General features: G+C 44.2%; 1 protein-coding gene across 1 annotated transcript; it reads left to right on the top strand.

Annotated features, from left to right (window-relative positions):
- The first annotated feature begins 1,900 nt into the window (after positions 1 to 1,900).
- LOC121528248 (protein phosphatase 1 regulatory subunit 3C-B-like) lies at positions 1,901 to 5,037 on the top strand. The gene is made up of 3 exons (XM_041815578.1): positions 1,901 to 2,046; positions 3,632 to 4,047; positions 4,447 to 5,037. The coding sequence occupies exons 1-3, from the start codon at positions 2,033 to 2,035 to the stop codon at positions 5,022 to 5,024; spliced, it is 1,008 nt and encodes a 335-aa protein (XP_041671512.1). The 5' UTR covers positions 1,901 to 2,032; the 3' UTR covers positions 5,025 to 5,037.
- Positions 5,038 to 14,552: the final 9,515 nt, after the last annotated feature.

The raw sequence follows: 14,552 nt of genomic DNA, 5'->3' as shown, positions 1-14,552 counted from the left end.
AAACACTTTTTCAGATTCATATGAATAACCACCTAGACTCCATCACTCTGCGATAGGAGACTTTATCAGATACATATGAACGACCACCTAAACTCCATCACTCTGCTTTAGAAGACTTTATCAGATACATATGAATGACCACCTAGACTCCATCACTCCGCTATAGAAGACTTTATCAGATACATATGAATGACCACCTAGACTCCATCACTCCACTATAGAAGATATATAGATACATATGAATGACCACCTAGACTCCATCACTCTGCTATAGAAGACTTTATCAGATACATATGAATGACTACCTAGACTCCATCACTCCACTGTAGAAGACTTTATCAGATACATATGAATGACCACCTAGACTCCATCACTCCACTATAGAAGACTTTATCAGATACATATGAATGACCACCTAGACTCCATCACTCCGCTATAGAAGACTTTATCAGATACATATAAATGACCACCTAGACTCCATCACTCCACTTTAGAAGATATATAGATACATATGAATGACCACCTAGACTCCATCACTCTACTATAGAAGATATATAGATACATATGAATGACCACCTAGACTCCATCACTCCGCTATAGAAGACTTTATCAGATACATATGAATGACCACCTAGACTCCATCACTCCACTATAGAAGATATATAGATACATATGAATGACCACCTAGACTCCATCACTCAGCTATAGAAGACTTTATCAGATACATATGAATGACCACCTAGACTCCATCACTCCACTATAGAAGATATATAGATACATATGAATAACCACCTAGACTCCATCACTCTGCTATAGAAGACTTTATCAGATACATATAAATGACCACCTAGACTCCATCACTCCGCTTTAGAAGATATATAGATACATATGAATGACCACCTAGACTCCATCACTCCACTATAGAAGATATATAGATACATATGAATGACCACCTAGACTCCATCACTCCACTATAGAAGATATATAGATACATATGAATGACCACCTAGACTCCATCACTCCACTATAGAAGATATTTAGATACATATGAATGTATGAAGATATATATGTATCAGGGCTGTCAGAATCATCACAACATCTACGTTTACTTTGACACCCACCAAGATGCACACACACAAGCACACACACAAACACACACCCACACTTATATATATATTTATATATATATATCGTTCAGCTAACTATCAAGGACTTATACAAAACTAATTTGTAAGTCCTTCATGGTTATTGATTAATCCCTGATCGTTAATGATCAGTCTTTCATAGTTATTGATAAATCCTTTAAAGTTATTGATAAATCCTTGATAGTTATTGATAAATCCTTTAAAGTTATTGATAAATCCTTGATAGTTATTGATAAGTCCTTGATAGTTTTTGATCACGATAAAGAGTCTGTGTTGTGTTCCCAGTGCTCCTCTCCAGCCTTTAAAGGAAACTGCTGCTTCTCTGTGAGGGCCTGTAAACCCTCAGTGCTGTCTGACAGGACATCCTGCCTGATCTCAGTATTTCACCTTTGCAAAAAAGCTGAGACATTACATAAAACAAACTATCATGGCTTCATGAAACATTTCGACTTTAACAGGAAATAGAGACAACAAAAGAATAACCTCATGTTCCAAAGTATGAGTCTGAAGCTGAAACCACGTTTTCAAAAAATTTGGGACATCAGGTTGGACCTGTCAGTCAGAGCTGAGGAAAAAAATACTCAGCTTGGTGCTGCTGCTGCTGCTGCTGCTGCTCTAAGCTCCACCCACCTGTTACATGACTGCTGGACTGTTCTCTTTTTTTAGGGCTTCTCTCTGATTGGCTGAGAGAGTGAGCAGCTGAGGGCTCAGAGCAAGGGTTGGCTGCTCTCTCTCTCTCTTTCTGAGGGGGCGTGTTGTGAGCAGCAGACTGTATCTCCTCTTCCTGAAAAAAGGAAAAATGTTTATGAATAAAAAATATATTTAAAAAAAGAAGAAAGGAGGAAAAAGAAGAAGGAGAGGAGAAGAACCAGCAGAGAAACTCTCAAATGAACTGTACAAGGTAAGAGAGAGAGGGCGAGAGAGGGCGAGAAAGGACGAGAGAGGGCGAGAGTGAGACAGAAAGAGTGCTAACTGCGTCACAGCAGCGTCCTGATAAACCTGTCTCTGTCTCTGCTGTTAGACCAGTCCCCATGTCTCTGCTGTTAGACCAGTCCCCATGTCTCTGCTGTTAGACCAGTCCCCATGTCTCTGCTGTTAGACCAGTCCCCATGTCTCTGCTGTTAGACCAGTCCTCATGTCTCTGCTCATAGACATGTCGTCATGTCTCTGCTCATAGACCTGTCCCCATGTCTCTGCTGTTAGACCTGTCCTCATGTCTCTGCTGTTAGACCAGTCCCCATGTCTCTGCTGTTAGACCTGTCCTCATGTCTCTGCTGTTAGACCAGTCCCCATGTCTCTGCTGTAAGACCTGTCCTCATGTCTCTGCTGTTAGACCTGTCCTCATGTCTCTGCTAATAGACCTGTCCTCATGTGTCTGCTCATAGACCTGTCCTCATGTCTCTGCTGTTAGACCTGTCCTCATGTCTCTGCTGTTACACCTGTCCTCATGTCTCTGCTGTTAGACCTGTCCTCATGTCTCTATTGTTAGACCTGTCCTCATGTCTCTGCTCATAGACCTGTCCTCATGTCTCTGCTGTTAGACCAGTCCTCATGTCTCTGCTGTTAGACCTGTCCTCATGTCTCTGCTGTTAGACCTGTCCTCATGTCTCTGCTGTTAGACCTGTCCTCATGTCTCTGCTGTTAGACCTGTCCTCATGTCTCTGCTGTTAGACCTGTCCTCATGTCTCTGCTGTTAGACCTGTCCTCATGTCTCTGCTGTTAGACCTGTCCTCACGTCTCTGCTCATAGACCAGTCCTCATGTCTCTGCTGTTAGACCCGTCCTCATGCCTCTGCTGTTAGACCTGTCCTCATGTCTTTGCTGTTAGACCTGTCCTCATGTCTCTGCTGTTAGACCTGTCCTCATGTCTCTGCTGTTAGACCTGTCCTCATGTCTCTGCTGTTAGACCTGTCCTCATGTCTCTGCTGTTAGACCTGTCCTCATGTCTCTGCTGTTAGACCTGTCCTTATGTCTCTGCTGTTAGACCTGTCCTCATGTCTCTGCTGTTAGACCAGTCCTCATGTCTCTGCTGTTAGACCAGTCCTCATGTCTCTGCTGTTAGACCTGTCCCCATGTCTCTGCTGTTAGACCAGTCCTCATGTCTCTGCTGTTAGACCAGTCCTCATGTCTCTGCTGTTAGACCTGTCCTTATGTCTCTGCTGTTAGACCTGTCCTCATGTCTCTGCTGTTAGACCTGTCCTCATGTCTCTGCTGTTAGACCTGTCCTCATGTCTCTGCTGTTAGACCTGTCCTCATGTCTCTGCTGTTAGACCTGTCCTTATGTCTCTGCTGTTAGACCTGTCCTCATGTCTCTGCTGTTAGACCTGTCCTCATGTCTCTGCTGTTAGACCTGTCCTCATGTCTCTGCTGTTAGACCTGTCCTCATGTCTCTGCTGTTAGACCTGTCCTCATGTCTCTGCTGTTAGACCTGTCCTTATGTCTCACTATCCCCTAAGGTCATGACTTCACTTCCTGTTTACTTCTCAGGGTCCTCCCCCTTCTGGACCGTCACCCTGGCGGTCCGTCTCCCATCATGCCTGTCGACATGGCGATGAGGATCTGCCTGGCCAGCTCTCCTCCTCTGCACACCCTGCTTAGTAACTATGACAACGCTCTGCGACGCTGTGAACCGCTGCGACCTTGCCTGACCTCCAGTCGTTTTGATGACGTCACCACAGTAACCACGCCCCAATCCCCAGTGAGTTCAGGAACAGATGGAGGCTCATCGTGGCTGAAGAAAAAGAAACAAAAGAAGAGTGTCGTGTTCGCTGATTCTCAAGGACTCGCCCTCACTGCCGTCCACGTCTTCAATGACTCTGAGGACGACCTTTTGACAGAGCTGAGGTTCCACCTGACAGAGATAGAGGGCGCCACTGCTGCACTGCAGTTGGGAGATGACAAAGGTGAGAGGACAAGAAGAAAAGCAATCAGTAGAGACGATGAGTTAGAGATGATCCATAGAGATGAACAACTTGATACAATCAGTAGAGACTATCGATTACAGACCATTTGTAGAGATTATCAGAGGAGATTAAATAGATTTGATCAAACCAGAGAATACATTGATTTGATTATAATAAAAAACAGATTAGCTGAAACAATTGTTAATCAGGCAGATCAGCTGGTGAAATCATTGATCAGTGAGATCAGCTGATGAAATCATTGATTTTTCCAATACATCACACATCAATGATTAACAGCCAATAATGATCATTTCTGATATATGCTCTGGCTGAATCAATCACTGATCAATAAATTCACCTCAGTAACCAATCACCTCTGTCCTGCTCCCCCTCCCACAGCCCCTGCTCCGGTCTTGGTTTTGGCGTTCAGTCCTCCAGCAGCAGACTACCTGGAGCTGAGGCAGCGCCTGAAAGCTCAGCAGGTCTGTCTGGAGACATGTTCTCTCCAGGACCACCTGCTCTCAGGGACGGTACAGGTCAGAAACCTCTGCTTTGACAAGTCTGTGTCGGTGCGGATCACCTATGACTCATGGCATTCATTCCAAGACATCCCCTGTGTCTACCTGAACAATGTGTACGGCTGTCCGGACACCGACACCTTCTCCTTCTCTGTCCTGGTTCCTGACAGCATTACAGGGTCCAGCAGGGTGGAGTTCTGCATTCAGTACCGAACACCTGGACAGACTTTCTGGGACAACAACCATGGCCAGAACTACCGGCTTAGGGTTTCAGACCCAAACACAACCTCTGCCCACAGTGCTGACACCGTCACTGGGCTGCAGATACAGAGAGGTGGGGGCACAGAGAAGAGAGAGGGGGTGGACTTTGACCCATTTGGGAGTCCAAGGACCTCAGCAGGGATCTTCCCTGAGTGGCAGAGCTGGGTCCATGTAGAGACCAGTGCTCCCTATTGGTAAGGCTAGAGGGACAGATGATTTTGTTCCAAAGAACTCTAAGATCCACAATGCCCTCAAAGAACACATCCTCCACAGATGGTCCAGGTGTGTCAGTCAGGGACATAGTGGACTGGTCTCACCTGAGTCTTCCCTAGTCTCTGAAACCCAAGAGACTCTGTCTCCAACTCATCCTCCATTTCTCTGAGACCCATGAGTCAAGGTCTCCTAAACCAATTTCTCCCTAGTCTCCGAGACCCAAGATTCAACATCTCCTCTAATATAGAATCAAAGTCAGACTGCTGGGCCCTGATTGGCTATCCTGCCACACCTGATCTGATTATAAAGTACATTATTTGAATGCTGTAGAGGAGACCAACCTGGGTAACATGTCCTAGATGCTGACACAGAACCAGTACAATGATTCTCCCGGTCTCCTAAGAAATCTTGCAGAGTAACAAAGAGATTTTTCTCAGTTGATCTACTGCAAGAGAGCCTCAGTCCAGTTCTCATTACTGCCAGAGAACATCAGTCCAGTTCTCATTACTGTCAGGAAGCATCAGTCCAGTTCTTATTACTGCCAGGGAGCATGAGTCCAGTTCTTATTACTGCCAGGGAGCATCAGTCCAGTTCTCATTACTGTCAGGAAGCATCAGTCCAGTTCTTATAACTGTCAGGGAGCATCAGTCCAGTTCTTATTACTGCCAGGGAGCATCAGTCCAGTTCTTATTACTGCCAGGGAGCATGAGTCCAGTTCTTATTACTTTCAGAGAGCATCGGTCCAGTTCTTATTACTGCCAGGGAGCATCAGTCCAGTTCTTATTACTGTCAGGGAGCATCAGTCCAGTTCTGACTGCCAGGGAGCATGAGTCCAGTTCTTCTTACTGTCAGGGAGCATGAGTCCAGTTCTGACTGCCAGGGAGCATGAGTCCAGGTCTCATTAGTGTCAGGGAGCATGAGTCCAGTTCTTATTACTGTCAGGGAGCATCAGTCCAGTTCCTAAAACTGCCAGGGTGCAGCAGCCCAGTCCTCATTACTGTCAGGGAGCATCAGTCCAGTTCTTATTACTGTCAGGGAGCACGAGTCCAGTTCTTATTACTGTCAGGGAGCACGAGTCCAGTTCTTTTTACTCTCATGGAGCATCAGTCCAGTTCCTAAAACTGCCAGGGAGCAGCAGTCCAGTTCTCATTACTTTCAGGAAGCATCAGTCCAGTTCTTATTACTGCCAGGGAGCATCAGTCCAGTTCTTATTACTGTCAAAGAGCCTCAGTCCAGTTCTTATAACTGCTAGGGAGCATCAGTCCAGTTCTTATAACTGTCAGAGAGCCTCAGTCCAGTTCTTTTAACTGCCAGGGAGCATCAGTCCAGTTCTTATAACTGTCAGGCAGCATCGGTCCAGTTTTTATAACTGTCAGGGATTATCAGTCCAGTTCTTTTTACTGTCAGGAAGCATCAGTCCAGTTCTCATACCTGTCCGGGAGCATCATTTTAAACCTGCAGTATTATTTCACAAAACAGATATGTACAAGAGAATTTGCTATCCTAGGAAAGATCACAATCTAACAGGATTTGTACTTTTTAAAATAATCAACTTGGTTCGTGGACATTCAGAGGTCTCTAAGAACTGTGTCTTTAGTTTCCAAGACCCCAGAGAGTTTTTGGGTCAGCACCCTGCCCAGAAACTTTTGTGAACCAGTTCAAAGACTAGACAACCAGCGTGGACTGAAGTCCTCAAACACCAGCTTAGATCACTGTGCCCCAAAGATGTCAGGTACCTGGATACAAGTGGACTGTAAAGGTTGGAAAAGAAGAACAAATAAACCTGTTCCTGTTCTGGTTAAACCCATGTAGCAACCTTCTGCTCCAACCACAGCCTGTTTCCATTGTCGCCCTCAATGCCTTCTGGTGAACCTCAACTTTGTTACTCTCATAACTGTGACCTCCTGTCCTCAATCCGGACTGAGGATTCATCAGGCTGAGCCCTGATGTCTGCTTTTCTCTGCACTCTCAGACTTGATGCTGACATGGACTGAGGAGTTCTGCACCTTCAGACTTTATACTGACTTAGACTGTGGAGTTCTGCACCTTAGACTTGATACTGATGTGGACTGTGGAGTTCTGCAGGTTCAGACTTCATATGAACATGGACTGAGGAGTTCTGCACCTTCAGACTCGATGTTGACGTGGACTGTGGAGTTCTGCACCTTCAGACTTGTTGTTGACGTGGACTGTGGAGTTCTGCACCTTCAGACTCGTTGTTGACGTGGACTGTGGAGTTCTGCACCTTCAGACTCGTTGTTGACGTGGACTGTGGAGTTCTGCACCTTCAGACTCGTTGTTGACGTGGACTGTGGAGTTCTGCACTCTCAGACTCGAGTTGACGTGGACTGTGGAGTTTGAGTCAATCCCAGGATGGAAATCTCAGCTGTGGGTCTGTTTGTGGACTGAACCCTGCTTAAAGGCCGTGTTTACACCAGAACATCCCTAGAAGTGGAATCATTGTTAGTTTCTTGCTTGTATCAAAGTTCTAAACTCAGTGTTTAATGACTGAACCTCTGAGCCCTCGGATCAAAAACAGGACCAAAATCTCTGTAGTCTCATGCCAGGCCAACAGTGGTCAGTAGACGCTGGTTTCAGTCACCCTTAAGGCCATGGTTTCATACACAAACAGCCAAAGGCTCCAAAGGTTTTCAGCTGGAACTGTTGTGGTGTAAACAGGGCCTTATACTCTGAGGTCCATCAGGGTTCAGCCTCAGAATGTTTGGATTCAGCCTAAAAAGGGCTTCTTACCCACTCTAAGACTAAAAATAAACCTGCACTTTAGCTCCTCTGAGACGTAAGCTCTGCTGTGATCAGGAAACCAGCAGAGAATTCAACCTTCAGAGTTAAAAATGAACATTTAATGACAGGAACTTTAACTGGGAACATTTAGGTCTAGAAACTGTACCACCAAAGACACAACGTAGGATCTTTTTTAGAACCTGAACAGAGCTGGACTTGCTCTCTCAGCTCTAGCTGGTGTCTGATCTCTGATCCAGACTCATCCAAGTCCGTCTAAAGTTTAGTCGTTGTCTTTGCTGACTCTAAACCCTGGTTATCTTCATGCTAGACTGTTTCAGGTCTGATTTACCCCTCAAAGATCGGTGATCTAGGCTGATTTAAGGCTCAGTAAGACTGATTATTCCTCCTCATACTCCTCTGCCTCAGTGGTTCTCACCTGGACTGACCACAGGGTCTTTAACGGCCACAAAGTTACTTTAAGGCAGAGATACTCAATGTGTGATAATTAGTGGCTCTTTGATGTCTTCATTTTAAATATTACCCCCCCAGAAAACCTTTCACCCATTTAAGCATCCTTTTGTCATTAAATACCACTTTTTCCTACTTTTTACCCATTTTTGCCACTTCTTTTTGCCACTTTTTTCCAATTTTTGCCATTTTTTAACAGGTTTTGTTTTTGCCATTTTTTGTCCATTTAAGCATCCTTTTATCACTAAATACCACTTTTTTCCAATTTTTGCCCTTTTCACCATTTCTTTTGCCATTTTTTGCCCATTTAAGCATCTTTTTGTCACAAAATACCTCTTTTTTCCTACACTTTGCCTATTTTTGCCACTCTTGACTGCTTTTTTTAGTCATGTTTTTGCCTTTTTTGCCACCTTTGGACCATTTTTTTTTTGCAACCTGTTATTCATTTCTTTCTCATTTCTCACCCATCTTTTTTTCACTTTTTATCCCCATTTTTGCCCATTTTCACACATTTTTTGCTGCTTTTTGACCATTTTTGCCACCTTTAACTTATTTTTATTGCTATTTTAAGCTCTTTTTGCTTCACCTCTTAGATTGTGGCTCTTGCAAAGGTGTTTTTCAACAGTTTGTCTCTTTGGTTGACTAACGCTGCTTTAAGGATTATCAGAGCAGAATAATCAGGTAGCATTGGTAATAAATTCATGACTGAAACCAAATAACTGATTAACTGGTAAAGACGGATGATTAAAAACATTTGCAGACCAAAATATCAAAGATATAAAACGTTAAAAAAATACTTAAAATTAGACCTAAATGTTTGAAAATATGGTTACCTTTTTTTTAAATCTGAATCTGTGGGTGGGGGTCCACTGAATGAGGCCCACTCTCACACACTTTGAAAACCTCTGGGTAAAAATTTGAAAAAAAAACAAACAAAAAAGAAAAAAAAAAAACGCTGATTATCCAAGCAGAACAGTCTGATTTATGTCCACAAAGGGCCTCAGACCTCATGCCTCCATTTTTCTAAGAATATATTTGAGACCCACTTTTAGTTCCTGACCCACCGGTTGAGAACCAAGGTGGCGTCGAGTCCTTGGTGAGCTCGCAGCCATGGTGGTGAACATGAACACGGCTGAGTGAGAGGAATATTAGACGAGACGAGTTAGACCAACAACCTGAGATCCTGCCAACAACGCCACCCGTCCTCCATCTTTGTTTTCTGTCTGGTTTTATCCTGTTACTTCCTTTGACTAAACAGGAAAACAAGCACAAGAATCCCCACCTCCTGTTGACAACATCACTGCTGCAGTGCATCGTGGGATGTTATTCTGTTGTCGTGTTCATAGGTCCACTTCCTGTTTCCTTTTTTACTGTTGTTTAAACCTCACCTCCCCATTGTGTGTTTTTAAATTTCACTTTATTTTGACATTTCAGACCCAGCACTGACTTCCTGTTTGCTCCTGTAGCCTTTCAAATTAAAAGCCTTCTCTAAACTGTTTCCAGTGCTCTTACCCTGTAGCTGCTAGCGTGAGTGTGTTTTTGAGGTCATGTGACAGGAAGTGTCTGAATGTTATTCAAAGTGTTGAAAAGGATTGTGGGAGTTTGAGTTTACGTACTGTTGAACACAGCCAGTGGCCTTTAGGTCAGAATGGGTCGAACCTCATTTTTCTGACTGTACCTGAATGCAACATGTCAGCAGAGCATTGATGCTAATTTGGTAAGTTGGTGGATTAGTATGCTGCTAGCTTTAGCAGCTAAAATGTAGAGTGGCTGTTTATTGTGCAATGTTATGATGATGATACGATGAAGTCATTGTTTTCTACTGTGGCAGGAAGTGATGTAAGCAAGGCATGAATGACTGTTCCTTTTCTGCCCTTTCAGAATAAAAGTCTGCTTGTAAATATGTCTGAGGTGCTTTTTTCATCTGAGTAAATCTAAATGTACTGCTGTATAACTGTATTTATAGAAATATATATTCACAGTTTAGAGCTATTCCTGACTCTAGAGCAGGTGAGATCCATGTATATTTAGGCCACTCCTCCCTCTCTCAGTGATGTCACTTCCTGTATAATGTTAACGATATAAGAAACAGTGCGGAGCAATGATAAAAAACTCTGACAGGGTCACAGTGCTCTGGGAGGAGATGGTTCAGTCACAGGGTTACTAACCCTAACCCTTAGGTATTATCCCTGTCTCTTGACTCAAAAGTCCACCTGGTGGTCAGGTGACCTGCTGCAGCCAGGTAGACACAGGTGTGCAGGGAGGCCGGGGGTGTAGGACGACAGGGGGAGGGGGTATTTGGACAAATTTAGTTAGTCGTCTTTAAAGAAAAATCCAGTTCTATTCACAAAAACTGGCATTTAAGGTTTAAAAATGTTGAAACAGAATGAACCTTTGCTCTGTATGGTGAGAACTGAAGTTACCTATAGTATTCAAAGAAGAACTGGAATGATACTTTAATGTTTCTATGGCGGTCATTATTGAAGAGTATTTTTTACCCTTAGGGACACGGGTGTCACGCTTATTTAAGGGATGCAGGACGGTTCAATGGAGGGAAAAAAATACCCTTTGCGACACAGGAGTGACGATTTTTTTACAGTGTATTAAAGACTTTAAGATTTTTCCTAAAATATCAAAATTCACCCCAAAATCCACACCCTTAGAAAAATGTCTGCCATATGCATCAACACAACCAAAGTTATCCACAAGAAGATATCCAAAAGGGTCAAAAATACCCAGAGGAACGCCAAAGGGTTAAGAAAGGCAGGATGCTACATACTGATAGGCAAGGACGGAACGTTTTATAAACTTTAAAGGATGTCATTTTTAAAGAAGAACGGAACATTTTATAAACTTTAAAGGATGAGGTCACCTTTAGAAGCAAGGATGGAATGATTTTTGAACAAGAAAGGATGAGGTCACCTTTAGAATCAAGGATGGAATGTTCATAAACATAAAAGGATGAAGTCACCTTTAGAAGCAAGGATGGAATGTTTTATAAACTTTAAAGGATGAGGTCACCTTTAGAAGCAAGGATGGAATGTAATATAAACTTTAAAGGATGAGGTCACCTTTAGAAGCAAGGATGGAATGATTTTTGAACAAGAAAGGATGAGGTCACCTTTAGAATCAAGGATGGAATGTTAAGAAACATGAAAGGATGAGGTCACCTTTAGAAGCAAGGATGGAATGTAATATAAACTTTAAAGGATGAGGTCACCTTTAGAAGCAAGGATGGAATGTAATATAAACTTTAAAGGATGAGGTCACCTTTAGAAGCAAGGATGGAATGATTTTTGAACAAGAAAGGATGAGGTCACCTTTAGAATCAAGGATGGAATGTTAAGAAACATGAAAGGATGAGGTCACCTTTAGAAGCAAGGATGGAATGATTTTTGAACAAGAAAGGATGAGGTCACCTTTAGAAGCAAGGATGGAATGATTTTTGAACAAGAAAGGATGAGGTCACCTTTAGAAGCAAGGATGGAATGTTTAGACACATGAAAGGATGAGGTCACCTTTAGAAGCAAGGATGGAATGTTTAGACACATGAAAGGATGAGGTCACCTTTAGAAGCAAGGATGGAATGTTTAGACACATGAAAGGATGTTATTTTTGATGATTCCTTCAGACTTCCTCTCTAGATTCATGTTTTTTCTTTAACTTGGTGTTAAAGTGTACATCCAGGTTCCTGGTCCTCCTCTCAGTCCCTAAACCATACCCTACGGTAGAACTGGACCAGGATAAGAACCTCCAGACTGAATGGACCCCATCATTGGACTAGTTAAAGCTTTAAAAATGAAGCTGATGGTTTGAATTGATGGTAGAACCTCACTGAGAGTAACAGGACCAGGATGGCAGTGAGCAACAGATGGCACCAGCTGTGTGGATTTGAAGTGTCACATGATGAGGCTCATCCAATCAGCTGGCAGGTCTCCTGAAGCTGGACGATTCCCTCTCTGCTCTGTCTGCACTCTGACCGCCACCTCCACGGCCCAGGCTCCAGAAGGCAAGGACGGCGAGGACAGCAAGGACGGCGAGCACGGCGAGGACGGAAAAGATGGAGGGGACGGCGGTGTCTCTAAGGCTGTGTTTGTTAAAGTCACATGACCCAGAGTTTCCATCTCCAGATTATTGTTATGTAACAGATTACATATCAGGATTAACACTGTGACATCAGTCAGCTGATCAGGGTCTAATGGAACTGATGACATCACAGTGGGCGTGGTTTTGATGGATTGTTTCAGGGACTGATTTGTCTTATTATAATGCTTCATTGTTTCCCTCCGTGTGTTTTGTGTGCTTTGTGTGTTTTTTAGCAGTTTTTATGTGAAAAGAATGTTGTGTTAGCACGAGAGGAAGATTCAGAGATCTCTGAGTTTACTGACAGCTGAGCCGGGTCAGTGACAGAAGCAGACAAAGAATGTACACACTGACATGAAGTTATACTTTTGACCTCTGATCCATGGAGGCACCATGTGACCCCTTCAGTCCCGTACAAGTACATTTGTCCAAACACTGTTTCTGGATGCCTGCCCAAACAGAACTAGAGCTGTGTGTGACATGGTTCATAGAAAGCATCATTTTCTCACACTAACAGCAGTGGAGTGTTACTGTCCTTTATCCTCCTGTGTTTGTAGTCTTCCTCATGTTTGGTTTTCAGAGCTTCATGTGGTCGTCATCTCTGTCATCTTTCAGTCCCCGTGTCTCTGTGTTTCCTGGAAAATGTTGTCTTATGAAGTTTTCATTGTTTCCTGTTTCATTTTGTACATTTTCTCCCTTGTTTGTGGTTTCTGGTTTTCTTCCTGCCTTAGTTTCCCTCCACTTTGATTGCCTTCACCTGTTCCACCTGTCTCTTTTTCCTCACCTGTCTGGTTCGCCCTCACTTGTCTCCCTGTGTCTGGTGACTAAGTCTGCATCGTGTTGTGTTAGTCCTGTTTTCTTGAGTCTGCTTTGTTTGGCAATCCTCTAAAGGCTGAGCTCATCTCTGTCAGTTGGTCTCCTTTTCTTATCACACTTTTCCCTTTAGTCAAGTTTCAGGATCCATTCCATTCATTCAGGATCATTTCCATCCAAAGCCATGGTTACTGTGACATCAACTAAACTACACGACTAACTGACATTTCCAGCACCACTCTAGCTGGGATAAATAATTATGCTGCAGACTCACCTGTCTTCAAAAATTCATCCTGCTGGAGATCAAGCTGTAGTTAAATTTCTGTCCACCAGATGTCGCCATTTAGGCAGCATGGACCACACTACGAACTGGGGGTAAACTAACACAGACAAATACTTCTGCTGTAACCTCATCGCCTCAGACTCTGAGGGCCACATCACAGACTCTGAGGGACACATCACACACTCTGAGGGCCACATCACAGACTCTGAGGGCCACATCACACACTCTGAGGGCCACATCACACACTCTGAGGGCCACATCACAGACTCTGAGGGCCACATCACACACTCTGAGGGCCACATCACACACTCTGAGGGCCACATCACAGACTCTGAGGGACACATCACAGACTCTGAGGGCCACATCACACACTCTGAGGGCCACATCACACACTCTGAGGGACACATCACAGACTCTGAGGGCCACATCACACACTCTGAGGGCCACATCACAGACTCTGAGGGCCACATCACACACTCTGAGAGCCACATCACACACTCTGAGGGCCACATCACAGACTCTGAGGGACACATCACAGACTCTGAGGGCCACATCACACACTCTGAGGGCCACATCACACACTCTGAGGGACACATCACAGACTCTGAGGGACACATCACAGACTCTGAGGGCCACATCACAGACTCTGAGGGCCACATCACACACTCTGAGGGCCACATCACACACTCTGAGGGACACATCACACACTCTGAGGGCCACATCACACACTCTGAGGGCCACATCACAGACTCTGAGGGACACATCACACACTCTGAGGGACACATCACAGACTCTGAGGGACACATCACACACTCTGAGGGACACATCACACACTCTGATTGCCACATCACACACTCTGAGGGACACATCACAGACTCTGAGGGACACATCACACACTCTGAGGGACACATCACACACCCTGAGGGACACATCACACACTCTGAAGGCCACATCACACACTCTGAGGGCCACATCACACACTCTGAGGGCCACATCACACACCCTGAGGGACACATCACACACTCTGAAGGCCACATCACACACTCTGAGGGCCACATCAGAGACTCTGAGGGACACATCACACACTCTGAGGGACACATCACACACTCTGAAGGCCACATCAC

The sequence above is a fragment of the Cheilinus undulatus genome, linkage group 20, assembly GCF_018320785.1.
Source record: "Cheilinus undulatus linkage group 20, ASM1832078v1, whole genome shotgun sequence".
NCBI classification, from domain to species: Eukaryota; Metazoa; Chordata; class Actinopteri; order Labriformes; family Labridae; genus Cheilinus; species Cheilinus undulatus.
This window is presented reverse-complemented; position numbering and strand designations above follow the sequence as displayed.